Source organism: Drosophila elegans, unplaced genomic scaffold, assembly GCF_018152505.1.
Source record: "Drosophila elegans isolate 14027-0461.03 unplaced genomic scaffold, ASM1815250v1 contig_208, whole genome shotgun sequence".
Lineage (NCBI taxonomy): Eukaryota > Metazoa > Arthropoda > Insecta > Diptera > Drosophilidae > Drosophila > Drosophila elegans.
In genome coordinates this window covers 503,503-518,771 of record NW_024545578.1, presented here as the reverse complement: position 1 = coordinate 518,771, position 15,269 = coordinate 503,503, and the positions used below count along the sequence as shown (strand labels likewise).

The following is a 15,269-nucleotide window of genomic DNA, read 5'->3' as shown; positions in this document are numbered from 1 at the left end:
ATCTGTGTGTTTTGGCGACTCTCCCATACGAAAACCTGCTCCACCACCATTTGCAGTAGCTTGCAATGCGCCGCTCCAAGTTTCGCAGATGCAGCACCGATGAGATGACGATGATGACGATGCTCTGGAGTTCGGACCAACAACATCCAGCCAGCCAGCCAGCCATCCAACAACCTCCAACCAACCGACCATCCGACCAACCGACCAAACGACCAAAACGACCGAGGCGACCGACCATGTTTCCTGATGCGAGGCGAGGCGATAGTTTATCGCCAATTTTCGTGCCGTGCAGAGGTGAACGCGGACCAAAAACGTGCGAAAGGAAAAGCTCTGCCCAGATGCGAGAGAGCCCTGCTCTATCCCTATCGCATCCGTAGTATCGCATATCGCATCAGTGCACCCGTACACCCGTACATCCTACGGGTAGCATCCCTCACTCAAGGTTGACTTTGTGACTCGGGTTTCTTCCTCGATTGCCAGCTACTTGCTTTTTGTTGTTTGCTGCATCAGTTTTTTTCGGCTGCCGTCGGTTTCTTTTGGAGTAGGGACAGAGGGATGATTATGAGGGGCTGAATTGGGCCACCTCCCGAAAACTCCCCCTAAAACAGCCATGCGCGTTAACGGTAAATAATGGCCGCCATCTTGGCCCAAACGGAATGTGCGAATATGTCTATATAATCCCCAAGTGCTTGTGTCTCTGTGAGAGTGCGTGTGACCACATCAAATCAAAGATAAATAGCTGAAAAGCTATCGCCGAAAATAAATAGTCGCATTAGGGTGGGTCGAGTTCTACGGCTGACAGAATGAGAGATCAATTGTAGGGGCGGAAAGGAATCTGCTGATTTAAATTAAAGCTCTTCCAAATGAATTCGCTTGAACAAAAAAAAAACAATTATCAAATCTAACTATATTTAATTGAAGTGAAACCGATGTTAAAAAATATGGTTTATTTTATTTAAAATGTAAAATTGAAACGAATACAGCTTTAAAGATTTCTTTGTATCCTTGATATACTGAGCTCTTTTTAAATTTCAAAAAAATCTTTCGCTAATGAAAACTTAAGATCGTTCCATGTTTTTTTTTTACAGTAAATAAAAATAACTTTATATTTAACTTTTAATGTTGGTTTCTTAAAGTATTGACTATAAATCTAAAAGATGTGTAACTCTACAGCTTTCTACCCATCCCCACGATACCTTGTCTATAAAAATTCGGTCCACCCTAATACACCTGAAATTAGTCAGATATAAATAGGTAGCACCTCCCTGGAATGGATCACCACGGAAGTGGGTTCGTGGCATCGCCCTGGGCCGCCGTTCTGGGCCACCACTCGATGGCCTCCGATGCCGGGTTTGCTGCTGCTGCTGCTGCGGCGCATGTCCAGAACCACTCGATGCACCACCCCATCCACTCGCACCATCACCACCACTCGCACACGCATCCGCACCCACATCCGCACTCGCATCCGCACCACCATCCGCACCTAGGCGCCGCCGGAGGGATGCCGATGGATCTGCATGTGCCGCAGGGATTCCCCTACTACAGGTAAATAAAATAAAACCAGTACCACCGCATCCCGCTGCATTTAGGTCTCCCTCTCTCGTTCGCACTCTATTGGTGTCTCTTTCGGCGGGGTTTGCATGCAAATTTTAGGGGGCGTAGCCAATGCGGGATGTCCACCTGACATCCAATGGGCTAACATTGGGGAAAAGCCGAGACAATTGATGGAACTGCCCACTAAGCAAGGGAAATTAATCCACTAATATGCTTCCTTTTTGGATTTAAAGCGGTCAAAAGGAAAGCATATTTAAAAAAACATCTTAGTCTTTTTTTTATTATATTGGGTATGATGGTATTGGTTAAATTAAATTATCAACTGAATTACTTTTTTGAATACCCCAGATTGCTAAAACCTTGAAGGATTTCAGTAGAGATCATATTGTTTGGTAGATTTTTATTATTTCTCAAATAATGATAAATAAAAATAAAGTTTTTCTCCATTAAGATATAAACTCAAACATAATTAATGGAGTCAGCTTTGATGACCCCAGTGTGATTCACACCTTAACAGCTTTTACCCACCACAAAGAAATCCACCCGATAGTGACTTTCGCCGCCCAAAAATCAGGGATAAATGTTCGAAATATTAATTTCACCAGGCGAAAAATTGCAGGGAAGTAGGGAGGAAAAAGAGGGCACTACAGAGGTGCCAACATTGATGAAACTCGTAATTAAACTAATTGAATTTACGTGACAATAACACTTTCGACACTCACTCAGCCGGTAACCAAAAAGCGAGCGATGAACGCCTCACGAAGTCGGGCGATTGTCACGAGATAACGATCCCCTCTCATTCACTTTTCCCACTCCCAGTACTTGGGGTTTCGTAAGCCTCCTCCTCCATAATGCATGGTTATTTTCAATATCGAAAAATGAAATCGGCATCAAAGAACATTTCGCCGCAATAGCCATGAAGTCGAAGTGGCAATCCAGGCTCGGTCTTAAGCCGAGACCTCTTTTAGACATTCCCACAACAATATTGCAATGGCGATGTAATTCATGAACTCTGATTGGTGGCCCCGGCCGAAAAGAGCCGAGGTTGCAGTTAAGATTGGGATTGGGACTCAAGGAGCCCAAGATGCGGGCTCAGCAGCTTTTACTACCAGTGGCTGAGGTTTTTGGGTTTTGGTTTTTGTCTAGAGATGGACAGGACTAGCGGAGAACTTAAGATTTTTTATTTCACAAATATTTTCAAAAAAACGTACTAGACCTCTAGTTTAAGAAGGATTTCGATTAAGAAAGTTGATTGAAAACCTAAAGTGCTTGTTTACTTGATACTAGAATCACTAGGGAAGCGTTGTGTACATAATATACCAAATTATTATTATTTATTTTTGGTCCCTTTAGTTTTCAGTTTATTTTAATTTTTTAATCACTTTTTAAAAAATCAAAAATTTAAACATATAAGGAATTTATTTTTAAGTGTAAGTTGTTGTAAGTGTTTTGGAACCCAGTTTATATTTACTCTTAAATAAATGAATTTTTTCTTTTCTTGTTAATATTTATTTAAGAAGTAGATTTCCTAAAGGTATATTATGTATTATTGATTTAGTACGACCAAGACTGTCGTGACTCACTCACATCTCTAGCCTACACATCAGCCTCCCCATTCCGGACTTAAACTTCAACTGCAACTCCAACTCCGAACTCCCGACTCCGCTACTCCAACTTCTCGGCTCACACAATCAGCGTCTATCAGCATTTTTCAATTATATCGGAATAGCGTTATCCGTGGCTGGATCGCGTCAGAACGCATAATTACTATAATCACCTGAGTTATTACCTTGGCGAATATTGGCGAAGACGCGAAGAGAGGGCAGCCAAGTAATATTAAAAGAAGCCGGGGAGCGAGGAGGGAAAAGGGTGGACTACAGAAATCTAAACTGTGATTGTTGCCCCTTCTGCGCCTCAATTTCATTTTGGTCTTTTTCCCATTATTTTCATTTTATTTTTTCGCTTTTTTTTATTTTTTGCTTATGCCTCAATTCGTTAAAGTCGCATTACACTGCGAGAAACGGGTGGCCACGGGGGAGGAGCCAGACAAGCTAAAAAACGAGTGAAACAAAAAAAAGTTTTGACCTAACTGGAAAATTGCCGGGACGTTTGTTTTTCATTACAGCCGACCACTTTGTTGCTGTTGCTATTTCGAGGGGGTTTTTGGGGGAAAGGGCGCCTTTAGGGGCGGCGGGAAAAGAGGGAACAAAGGGAAGGGAATACGAGCCAGGAGCACGAACCGCATTTTCATTGCACAAAGCGATCTCCACACACAATTTTCCATGGTCAGCAAAGAGGACGAACCATTTGCGGTTTTCGAGGCCAAGTCTACACCTCCCCTTTGTACCTCCGTCCATGGCTAGCCCCTCTATAATGTTAAGACCCCATCCCAGACAACGGTAACACCGCAAAATGTGCAGTGAAAAACCATCATTTCAACAATTTATATTTCGAACGTGATTGGTGGACTTGGATGGCCAGAGAGCTCCCAAAGAGGGCGATTTACGAGGGGTTTCGGGATGGGGGTTCCCGGGGTTAGTAGCACTCCAAGACGGCCATTAAGAAATTGCTGTAAAGCATAAAGAGCAAAATGAAACCGAACAAAGAGCCAACAGAAAAGCAACAAAGCTCAGCGCGAGAAAATGAAATAAAATGCAGCAGATTATGATTGCGATTATGTTGGCTCCGTCCGGGGAATTTTTGCTGGGATACATATAAACCTGATGATGGGAATGAACATATGAGAAACGACGAGCGAACATCAATAACGGGAGAGCCAAGTGGCAGCATCAGCAAATGGACGTAGAAACAAATTAAGAAGATGAGGGACCCAAATGAAGTAGAATAAAAATAAGAGTAAGAAGATTATAAAATGGGTATTATCTCGAAATTATTTATATTATTTTCAATTAAACACAACATTAATTTTAAAGTCTTTAAGTAAAATTAATTTTTCAATTGAAAAATTTCAAGGAATAGTACTGAAGCCGAGATTTTTGTATTACGTTTTTATAAAATTAACCAAAAGTACCCATATTCAGATAGGTCATAGATTTACACAAACAACCCTAACGAGTTATTCCTTATTCGTACAACGTGTCCCACATTCTGTTCAATCTAAAATCGTCCTTATCACAGCATCAGCCTACAAAGAAAAGCCGCAGATTTCAGTTCAATCAGAAGTTTCCATCAAAAGCGAAGCCCAACCCGCCAATAAAGAGAAGGAAATCCCGATCGAGTAAAGCGATCCGCGAAGGTGTTGCCAAGGCCCCACCCAAAATGCATTACGGGCTACACTTGTTCGGTGGCTCAGTGGTTCGGTGGTTCGCAGGTTCCCAGGCGGCATTCTTCGTTCTTCTCCTGCTGTCCGACGTCACATTCAATTAAATTATGCAAATGAGGCGCAACACTTAAGCAGGACGAACTCTTCGAACAGAAATTGACTTTTTGTCGGTGGTTTTCACCCCACCATCTTATCTCCCGCTCAATTTCTCTCAACACTCCACCCACTCGCAACGCTGTAGATGCAACAGCAACCACAGAATCAGCAGCAGCATCAAGTTGCAGGTTGAGGCAAATTACAACGTTGCCTCTGGCTTCTCAAGTCGCCAAAGATGCAATCAATACACTTGAGTAAAATAGCCAAAGTAAAGCCAGAGTCAATAAAATCCAATAACTTTAGGGAAATCGCTAGCCAACCACCTTTTCTTATTTCAAATTCCACCCCAATATTTGGATATTAAGTAGTATTAAATAAAATAACTTAAACTGTTCGCTTGATCCCACATTATGTTATTTTTTTGTTAAAATTAAGTTTTTTGAACTAACTACGGTAGCCGGACCCAATTAAATAAAAAAAAAAAACTAAAAAGAGTCTCCATTTCAAAAATCTTCTGGTAATCTAGAAATAGAATCATGAAAGAAATAAACAAAAAAAAAATGAAATCAATCCCAGTAATTTTGTTGTCTGTTGTTCTAAGACCATTACATTTTTGTACCGAAACTTAAGACCAAACTTTTTCCTCACTGCACTCAAGCATTATCTGGTGTGGAAGGTTTTCCTTGGCAAGTTGATGAGCTTGATGTTCACACAGCCGGCAGGCATAAAGCTATTACGCTCACACACACACACACACACACACACACATTTAGCCAAGGAGGATGTCCTTGCTGCCGGCAAACTCAAAGTGAGCCAACAATTTCATCAACGCCAAGACAAGTCGCCGTGGAACTCCTCGTCGAGGTTCTTCTTCTGGTAGCGCGTAAAATTAATTGAAATTCATGCCGTGTTACAATAACAATCATTAAACGGCACACACTCATGTGTGAGTTAGGGCCACCCCCCGAAAAACCCCTCCATCCTCTGATTTTTAGCAGCCTGCACACCCAGAGTGCAAAAGTACAAATGCCTGAGTGGAATATCAAATGCTGGATTAGCACAATGATTAGTCTGCGATTCATAAATCGATGGATTGCACATTGGACCAGCGACTACATAAAGACTATACGTAGATAGTAATACCCGATACAGAGATAGTCAAAGTACTCGGTATCGGGTATCGCCTCCTCTCAAAAGCGAGTTCCCTGTGTCCAGGCGATCAAATAATTGAGATAAAGGTTTCAAGGGACCAACCCGAAAGTTCTTCAATAACCATCGACAAGAATCAAGCAAAGGAAACCAGTTCGATTGCAGATCGAATAAGAGTTTACTTTATAAACATACATTTTAAATACAGCAAAAGTTGCTGAATGGATATAATGAATTGTTACATGATATAGTTGTATTTATTTATTAAATTTAAATAATATAATTTTGAAACTGAAGCGTTGACCCATCACAAAACCTTTAAACCCTTTAGAAGTAAGAGTATTATTGAAAAGTTGTAGGCTGAGCTTTACGCTTCTTTTTTTTTTTGCAAAAACTTTGCCAAACTTATAAATATGTATGAGAAGTTTTCGAAATTGTTGGAATCCCTGCCGACAACAATAACTACAGCAAGGTCGGTAGAAGACAAGCTGGGATCGTTGCCGTCTTCGATCTGGCTGATGATGCTGATGATGATGATGATGATGATGATGATCAGCAGAGGCCAAAGGAGTCGAAGTCGATCAGTCGAACAGCAGTTCGTCAGTTCGTCAGTCTGGGACTTCAAAAGAGAGCACCAGGAGGGCAGTAGGGGGTTAAGGGAGTCGCAAGGAGGCTGGAGCCGAGGGTTCGGCAAAAGGCAATCATTGATCAACGGAATTTAGAGCGAAAATTTGATATTAAGGCCAAGCTGAGAAACAGCAGAAAAAAACCGAAACAAAAATTACGTTAAAGGAGAAGCACCCAAGTTGGACGAAAAAAAAAAGAAAATAAACCTCAAAATTGTTAAAATAAAATTAAACAGAAATGAACGTCCCACAAAGTGAGGGAAAATATTAAGGGAGGGGAAATTGATCACCAATTGTAAGTAACGATAACTCAAGCTCATAGATTATACACTGTAAGAAGTGATTTAAGATGTTTTTTAATAAGCGTTATTCGAGAAACTATCCATATTTTACATCCTTAACCAAGCTAAATGTTATAAATTCTTGTACTCTTTTTTCATTTTTCGAGTGCACTGAACACTTTGCTTTTAATATAAATGATTGTCCATGGCTACCGCAAATCGGAAAACGAAGGAGAGTCCAATCCAATCACTTCGGCTGGGTTCAGGTCCACAATACACTCCACCCTCCTCTACTATATTACAGCGTCGTCTCTTTTGGGCACAATCAATAATGATAGATAGGCCACCGAGGGGCAAGTCGAGGGGATCCCGTGTGCGATCAGTGTCCAACCACAAATCGCTTTGGGGCCTTTGACAGCATCATTCAAAAAGTAAATACGATCTGTCGCCGCTTTGGAGCGGAGCATGAAGGAGCTGCTTCTACATCCACAAAACTACAGATCCACAGTGGAGCTGGTTTTGTAATGATCGTGATGAAATTCGCCAATCGAACAGCAGGAAGCGATCGGATTCGGTACAGACGGTGGGAAAAATCAGCTCCATTTGGTTGGGCGGGGCAGGTGACAGGAAGGGAGAGTGTTTGGTAAATGATTCGGGTGAAATTATGAATTCCCTGTCACATACAATTGTTTAAAATTTGTTGTTTAAATATAACTAGGTTATATTTGTAAGTATCTAATTTTCCCCCAATCTAATTTAATGGAAATTATCACATTTATTAATACGGTCATTGCTATTTATTTAATTAGATAAATGCAGAATTTTGGATTACGACTGAATAAAGTAAATAATTTACAGAGACCGTTCATAAACCACTTAAGAAAGCGAGTGATCATGGTCAAGTTAGGTGTTATAATATAATTAATTTATATATCCAATAGTTTCGCATGATATTATATTATATTATATTCATTCAGCACATTCGGGCGGTTAAAATATTAAAAAAAAAATTTACCTAAGCAATCTGTTAGCAGAAGACTAGTCAAATCCCTCAAGATTTAAATCCCAACTTATTATCGCTAACTCAGATCAGTTTAGATCTGCAATCCATTTTACGATGACAACCTTACGAATCGCTTTTTAAGTATGTACAAACATCGCAACCCCAATCGGAGGCGACTGTAATTGGAAGGCAGCTAGTAGGCTAGTGAAATGTGCAGATTACACACCTTATTATTATGAAATATGTTCCGTAATTATGGCCAAAGGGGTGAGGTGAGGGTGAGGTGAAAGATGGGCTGGCCGGGGGACAACCTCTTAATAGTCGGTTTGGTCAGCCCTTATGTAATTTCCACTGCCCAGTTCGGCAGCAGGGCAGAAAAAAGGGCCACAAGCAGTAAAACCCTAGCAAACCTCCTTATATTGACAGTCCTGGCGACAACGATGTCTGAACTTGGGGGACAAGGAGGGGGAAAACTCAAAGGGGCGACCACTGTCGAGACTCCGACTTCTGCTGGCTGCTGACTGCTGGCTCCTGTCTTCCTCATGCCAATTTATTTATGGTGCGGTACAAGTTTTTACGCACTCAAGTGCTCTGAGACTAATTGGGCACGAAACGCAATCAAAGTGACGACGACAACGATGTATTGGGCCGATCCCCCTCCTTTCCCTGCTCTCTGCTCCTCACTCCTCGCTTTTGCTCCTGGAGAACCGGGTGACACTCACTGGAATCGATGGATGGCTGGCCAGCAGGCTGCTGGATCGATCGATCGATGGATGGATGGATGGATGCCAGGACAGACAAAGTGCACAGAAAAACAAAGCGGCAGCCAAACACTCAGAAAAATTGTTAACCGAAGTGACATTATCAACTGCAAATTAAAAATATCTGAAAGACATCAAAATATCTTTCACACAAAAATAAAACAAATCCTAACATCCTAAATAGTTGTTTTTACTATATTCTTGGGATTCTTCAAAATAAAATAGTTTCTAAATAACTTATATTGGATTCATTAACAAAAACTAAAGTTTTCCCAACATTTTTTCAAGTGATTTCACCTGAGAGGGCGACAAGAGAGCGCACTCAGCGATCGATTCGATCGCTTGAACTTTATATCTCGGCTGATGAGGCTTTGATTTGTGGCCCTCAGCCGAGGAAAGCCAGAACCGGAGTCCGGCCAAATAGTTGGCCTATGTTCTACACAATTATCTGTTATTATCGAGCTTTATTTTGCTCTTTTTTCATTGTGCAGCAATGTTGACATCTCATTGCTGGAGGAGCCTTTTATGCCAACACTTAAAAATAGCAGCCACAGGAGATGTTCGCTGGAGAGGTTCCCCCTGTTCACCTTTTCTCGGAGAATTCCTTGGCATTCCCCAGCGATTGTTGAGGGAGAACACGTGTCTCTCAGTGGGTTGATGAGTTGATGGGGTGGTGGGTTGGTGGGGAGTTAAAGGCAAGGACACCAGGAGATGGCACTGTTTGACAAGAACTGCGGACAACCGAGTGCATGAAGCTAATGGGTTAAAAGGAAAGCCCCTATAAGCATAAAGTCATGATGTAAAATATTTAGGTTACTCAAAAGCTGAATTTATAAATTCTTTTTGGCAAGAGATAAAAAATAAAAAGGCTAGGCTAACCCAAAAAAAACATTTTAGGAGTATTGGATAACAATTTTGGGAAAGTTGTGAAAAAAAGTAAGAAAAGGTTACCCTTTGGCGGTAACACTGCCAAGAATAATAAAAATATTTAATTTGTTAACCAAAGAAATAAATTCCGGTAAGGAAAAGAAGAAATCTTGGTATATCGTAGCGCACTAAGTCGCCTAAAGGTTTAACTAATAAATATTTCAACTTTCAAATATCTTTCCACTTTCATTCACCATTATCGACCAACTATTACTTCCTTTCCTGGCTCCTCCCAAAAAAAAAACTTGACGTGGGACTGATGAACTCAATCAAAACGAAATTAAAGGAAGCCGGGGAGAAAATCCGCGAAGCAAATTACAATTTTGATAATTGCCATGACTGCGACTCGAAATCATTTCTTCCCCTTTGCCGGCGCCCAAGCTGAACGGTTTCGATCGAACCGCGGATCGAGGCAGCAAACTGCCGATCAAAGGGTCAGCAAATTTCGGGGGAAAGGACAGGGTATGGTATATAGGGTATACTTTTTGGGGGCAATGATTTACGACCGCAGGAGGTACGAAGAGAACGAAGTGGAGACCGAGTCGAGGGACAAATCAATAAATTTTAGATCGGTGCTTGCACTTGATTATAAAGTGGAAGCCAGCATATAATGTCCAGTCGTTGTATAATTTGGGCAGATTGCTGGTTCTTTATGCGCCGATTCCGCGATTCCACTTCCTGTTGACCTTGTGTCTGATAGATCTCTTGCTTATGTTATGGTCCGATATTAATGGCTAGTATTTAATTCTATTATTTAAAATTTCTTCTTAAGGAAACCAACAACTTGGGATACCATTTCAGTAAAACAGGTTGAGGAATAACTGATTTAACCCAATAGTAGATTAATGGAATGAGGTTTAAACTCAGTGAGTTTGATTTCAATTCTTTGCACAATTTGAGTTATTTTCAGCAACTAACTTCCTGTTGAGATTGTTATGATCCTATGTTTATGGCTAGTATTTAAATCTATGATTTTAAAGTTTATTCGTTAATGGTTATTCAGGAACAAATAAATCCGATTGATCTAAATGATTCAGTTAAATAACTAACAGATTAATGGAATGAGGATTAAAGAATTATTTTATAAGATTCAATTCCAATTCCTTGAACGAGGAACGTGCTTTTAAGTATTATTTTATTAAATTTAGTTCCAATTCCCTGCACTCCACTTCCTGTTGACCTTGTAGAGCAGCTGTATTTTTGTTCCTCTGAGATCACCGCTAATGCTACGATCCCATCTCCATTGCAGATACCGCGAGGACGCTCTGTGCTGGGGCGACAGGTGAGCGCAGCCAACAAGTGAGCCGAGACATTTATCGGCTAATTTAATTTATTTAGAAAATGCCACAGCTTTTTCCCGCCGTAACAGCTTCACGCTAATCGAATTCAACAGCCCGACTTAAATGTGCTTTTTGCTTTCTTCTGCCCCCTTCCTCTTTTTGCAGAAAGTCCATGGAGGAGATCGGCGCGGCCCAGTCCTCGGTGAATGCGCGGTAAGTGTTAATGTTACCGTAAATGATTCAGTTCCCCCGGTCCGATATCGAACCCCTAACCAAACCTCAGCGCCACTTGGCGGCGGCGGCGACTGCGCATCGCATTTGTTAGCATAAAATTATTGAATGCCAGAGAAGTCGTCGTCGTTGTCGTCGTCGTCGTCGCTGTCTGCGTCTGCGTCCATCTCCATCTGGGTCTGGACATCTCTCGGTGTTCAGCAGTCGGCGCGACAGACGTCAAAGGCGCATCTATGAGATACCTGGTATCCACAGCTTACAGCAGAAACCGTTGGCAATTTTTTAAGGGTATCCTAATGCCGGGCGGTTAGTGCTGATGAAGCATTGGATTGCTTTTAGCTTCTAATCAAAGGGGATGTTTGGTCAAACAAATACCGAATATTATTTTTTGGCAATCGAAAATTTACGAAAGAAACCACCGAAGTGATCCCCAATAATATTTTACAAACATCGTATCGTTTTAAAAAATTGTACTTTTAAATAATAAAGGCACTAAACCATATTTATACCAAACATTACAGTTATCCCACATGTCTTAGCCGTTCCTAAGTCAATTCTCCTGACCAAACCTAGTATAGAGCTGGTTTTGCTAAATTTATAGATTGTTTCTTGATATTTTAAGTAATCAACTCACTCAACCACGCCTATACGAAATATCCCAGTTATCCCGCATGGCTTAGCCACTCCAAAGTCAATTCTTCTAGTCGAATCTAGTGTAGGCTCTAGTTCGACTCGATCCGCCAGAGATTGCACTTGATGTGCGCTGACTGCTCTTTGCTGACTTGTTGTCTTGTTCTCGTTTTGTTATGACATTTTACATTTTTAATGGGAATTCTCACATAAAAAGTACAAATATCGGACTAATTGGATTTATCTCGGGGCTGTCGCGCGTTGTCACACTCTTTTTCTTGGCTTGCCGGAAGATCTGAGGCCGAAGTCGAAGTCCCGAGAAGAACAAAGAAAAGAGGAGGCAGGGAGCGGAATAAAGTTGGAGTTCTAGGCAAGCTTCTAGTTCTCAGACTCGGACTCTGGAATCGAGTCTTGTAGCAATTAGCAGTAACCCAGCAGTAGCCGAGTCCCAATTCGTTCCCCAATCCGTTTCCAATGAATCGATCAACTGGAAAACACAACAACGATAACAACACTCGGCAACAACAATGCAGCAATGAGGTAAAGTAGCATTGCTCAAATTGATTTCTGCAATTAATTGAACAACGCAAATGACAAACTCACAAAAACACGAGGCACTAAACAAAAGTGAAGCACACATGAAAAGCCCGTGGCGAATTCCTCTTTCTTCGGACCCGTCTTCCAGTATACCAGTCTTCCAGCCCCCAAGCCCCCAAAACCCCGATACCCCGGTTTTAACCAACCTCGAGCCATGCGAAGAATGCACTTTGGCTCCCGAACACGCTTCCAGCTCGCGAACAGAAAAGCGGGGATTGGTTGGCGGACTAAGGAATTGGTTGGCGGACTAAGGTCCTGTCACATCTTCAAAGGGTATTTTAGGAGTATATTAGACTATGACGGTATTTAACATTCGGAATGCAAATTCAAAGCCCTTTGTTCTAGTCCAAATTAACTAAATAAAACAGTCACTCACCCCTTTTCCAAATCCATTTGATGCTTACTTCTTGATTCTTTAGCTTCCTGTTGAAATAGTGGTCCGAACTTGTTAAACGTAACCCGAATTTAAAACCTACTGAAAGTATATACATTAAAAATTGAGTACGTTATAGGTTTACTTACCTTTATGTACCGTTTTTATTTATCACTTGCATTAATGTATTTTAGGTAAAACGCCTTCGATTCCTCTAAGCTCTCATTTTTCACTTTACTCTTTCACGGTCATGCCAGCAAACTGTAATTTTTTGTTTTAGTTTTTTTATTATCTGCTTTATTGAAGTGCTTGATCATCCATTGCTTTTGTTATTCTCGCATTGGTTATTTCTCCACATCTCGACACAGTTTTGTAAGGTGCAAGAATATTAATTAATAATTCCGAGCACAACTGATCACTTTTGCGTCGCCGCGCTTCTACTTTTTTCGCGGGCATGCGAATTATTCAACTAAATACCAGAAAAGTGAGCGACGACAAGCTGAAAAAGCAAAGTAAAACCGGAGTTAAGAAGGACAGATTATATCGGTGGCTACTTTGTTGAGATTTTTCCATGTTATTTTTCATTGTTGAGTTAATTTATCGGCTAAAACGGAAAGTTTATACCACACAAAATGTCAATGATCGATTACAAATTGATCAATCATTGGAAAAGCTTAGACAAGGAATTAAATTAAGCAGTCCATCAAACGACGGTACCATTATTTATGCCAAGGAAAAGTTGCAGCTTACAATTTATGTATGTTATTTGGTTATGGTATTTAAAATGAAGCAGAGCTCAACAAAAGCCACATTTTATTCACTTTCAACTACTCTTTCACATTTTAAAGCAACCAATGAAATATGAATTTTTTTATTTTTATCGAGAGATGAAGACCTAATTATGTTCGTTTTATAAAATCATTCTTAATGGAGGAATTAAATTTTTCCCCGAGAACAATTTTAAGTTTTGGCAGCACTTTTCATTTTTATTTAAGTCTATTGCACACAAAATATTCCGATTTAAGTTCGTTTAGCCTCTCTTCAAATCCCACTTTAATCTGAGACCTTAAAATTAAGAAAGAGAGAAAGTAAGCGAGAAAAAGTTATTGCCGTTGCTCCATGGGTTAACGGGGGAGCAAGGGGGATCTGAAGAGAGCATTTCATCAGAAGCACACACAATTGCGATAAAGATCACGCTCCCGAACTGCACTTCTCCGATTTCATTTGGATCCGTTCCTCCCTCTCTTTCTGATGTTTTATTGCTTAATTGTTGGCCTCTCTTGTGGTTTTTAAATTATGAACTCCGCTTATTGTTTTTTTTTGTCACTGCTTTCGTTTTGTTTTGCTTTGTGTTGTGTAACACAATCGAGAAACAGTTAGGCCACTAAAAAAACTCTCTTGAGATCTGACAAGTAGATAATGCATTTCTTCGGCTACTCTTTTTTTTAGACGGTTGCAGCTTCAGTCGCTTGAAACACTGGAAAAAATGTTTTATGACAGTCTGTTTTATTTCATTTAAGAATATTAATTTTTTTAGTTTAGAAACAGTTAGGATGTTTTTTATGACGATTTATTTTCCATAAATTTTGCTCGAATAATTTATGGTTTATTTAGAGCTGAACTTAAGTATTCTTCTTGAGTTTTTACAACCCTATATATATAAATTTCAAGATTGAAAGACTTTTAAGTTCTAGCTAAAATTATTATATTTTAATTAACTTTAACTTTTAATTTGGGCAGAATAAAATTAAGTACACTTTCCATTAAAATTTCATATGAAATGTTCGTTAACTTTTTTTGCCCACTGTGCATATTATAAGTATGAATAAACTTTACCACTGAGATTTTGTTTTGTTTTCTTCGCGTGTAGGAATGATTCTTCTCGAAATCATTTTGTCCAGCTATTTTATCACCTCGCGTCAGTTTTATGGGGGCTTGGCCTGCCCCTGAAAAAAAAGAGAGTGAAGAAAGGAGAAATGGTGACAGATCAGCGATCGCGGTTAGTTTATTGCTTCCTCTCTGGATCCTTTCTCACTCATTTCTCGCTTATCTTATCGCCTCGATCACTTGTTCATCGATCGTATTCCAGGCGCCGGTGAATGGTTTTGTGTTTCCCGTTTATTTTTGTATTTTTGTTATTTTTGCATTTATTGTGTTATTTGGTTTTTCTGGTCATCACGTTCCTATTTGAAATGGATGCCTCGTGTGTCCGAGTAAACGTGATGGATGCATCGACTTGCTAACTTTTCTCCCCTTCTCTTGCGCACTAGCCCTCTGACTACTTGTAGCCATCTCTTTTTCATAATACGTTTTCTGTTGCCACCGTCTTCAATATGGTTCATGTGGCCTTGTGGATTATTATGTACAGTGTTCTACCGAAAACTTTAATTTTAGCATATATCAGGATATAACACAACATTAAATACCAAAAATTAATTTTACAAAATGTTTTCTTCTAGAACTTAAGAAATTGCGCAT

The 15,269-nt window shown here is 40.2% G+C and overlaps 1 protein-coding gene and 1 pseudogene across 3 annotated transcripts in view; both read left to right on the top strand.

Annotated features, from left to right (window-relative positions):
- Positions 1-65: 65 nt before the first annotated feature.
- Positions 66-1,259, top strand: LOC121467134 (annotated as a pseudogene).
- The window catches only part of LOC108146021 (protein trachealess), a 30,347-nt gene continuing 16,293 nt past the window's right edge, over positions 1,216-15,269 (top strand). The window contains exons 1-3 of one of the 3 annotated variants that reach the window (XM_041708478.1): positions 1,216-1,545; positions 10,930-10,962; positions 11,126-11,173. In XM_041708478.1, the coding sequence (XP_041564412.1) occupies positions 1,271-1,545; positions 10,930-10,962; positions 11,126-11,173 (356 nt within the window). In that variant the 5' untranslated portion in view covers positions 1,216-1,270. The remainder of the gene's footprint in view (positions 1,546-10,929; positions 10,963-11,125; positions 11,174-15,269) is intronic. The other 2 variants (XM_041708479.1, XM_041708480.1) reach the window with 2 other exon arrangements.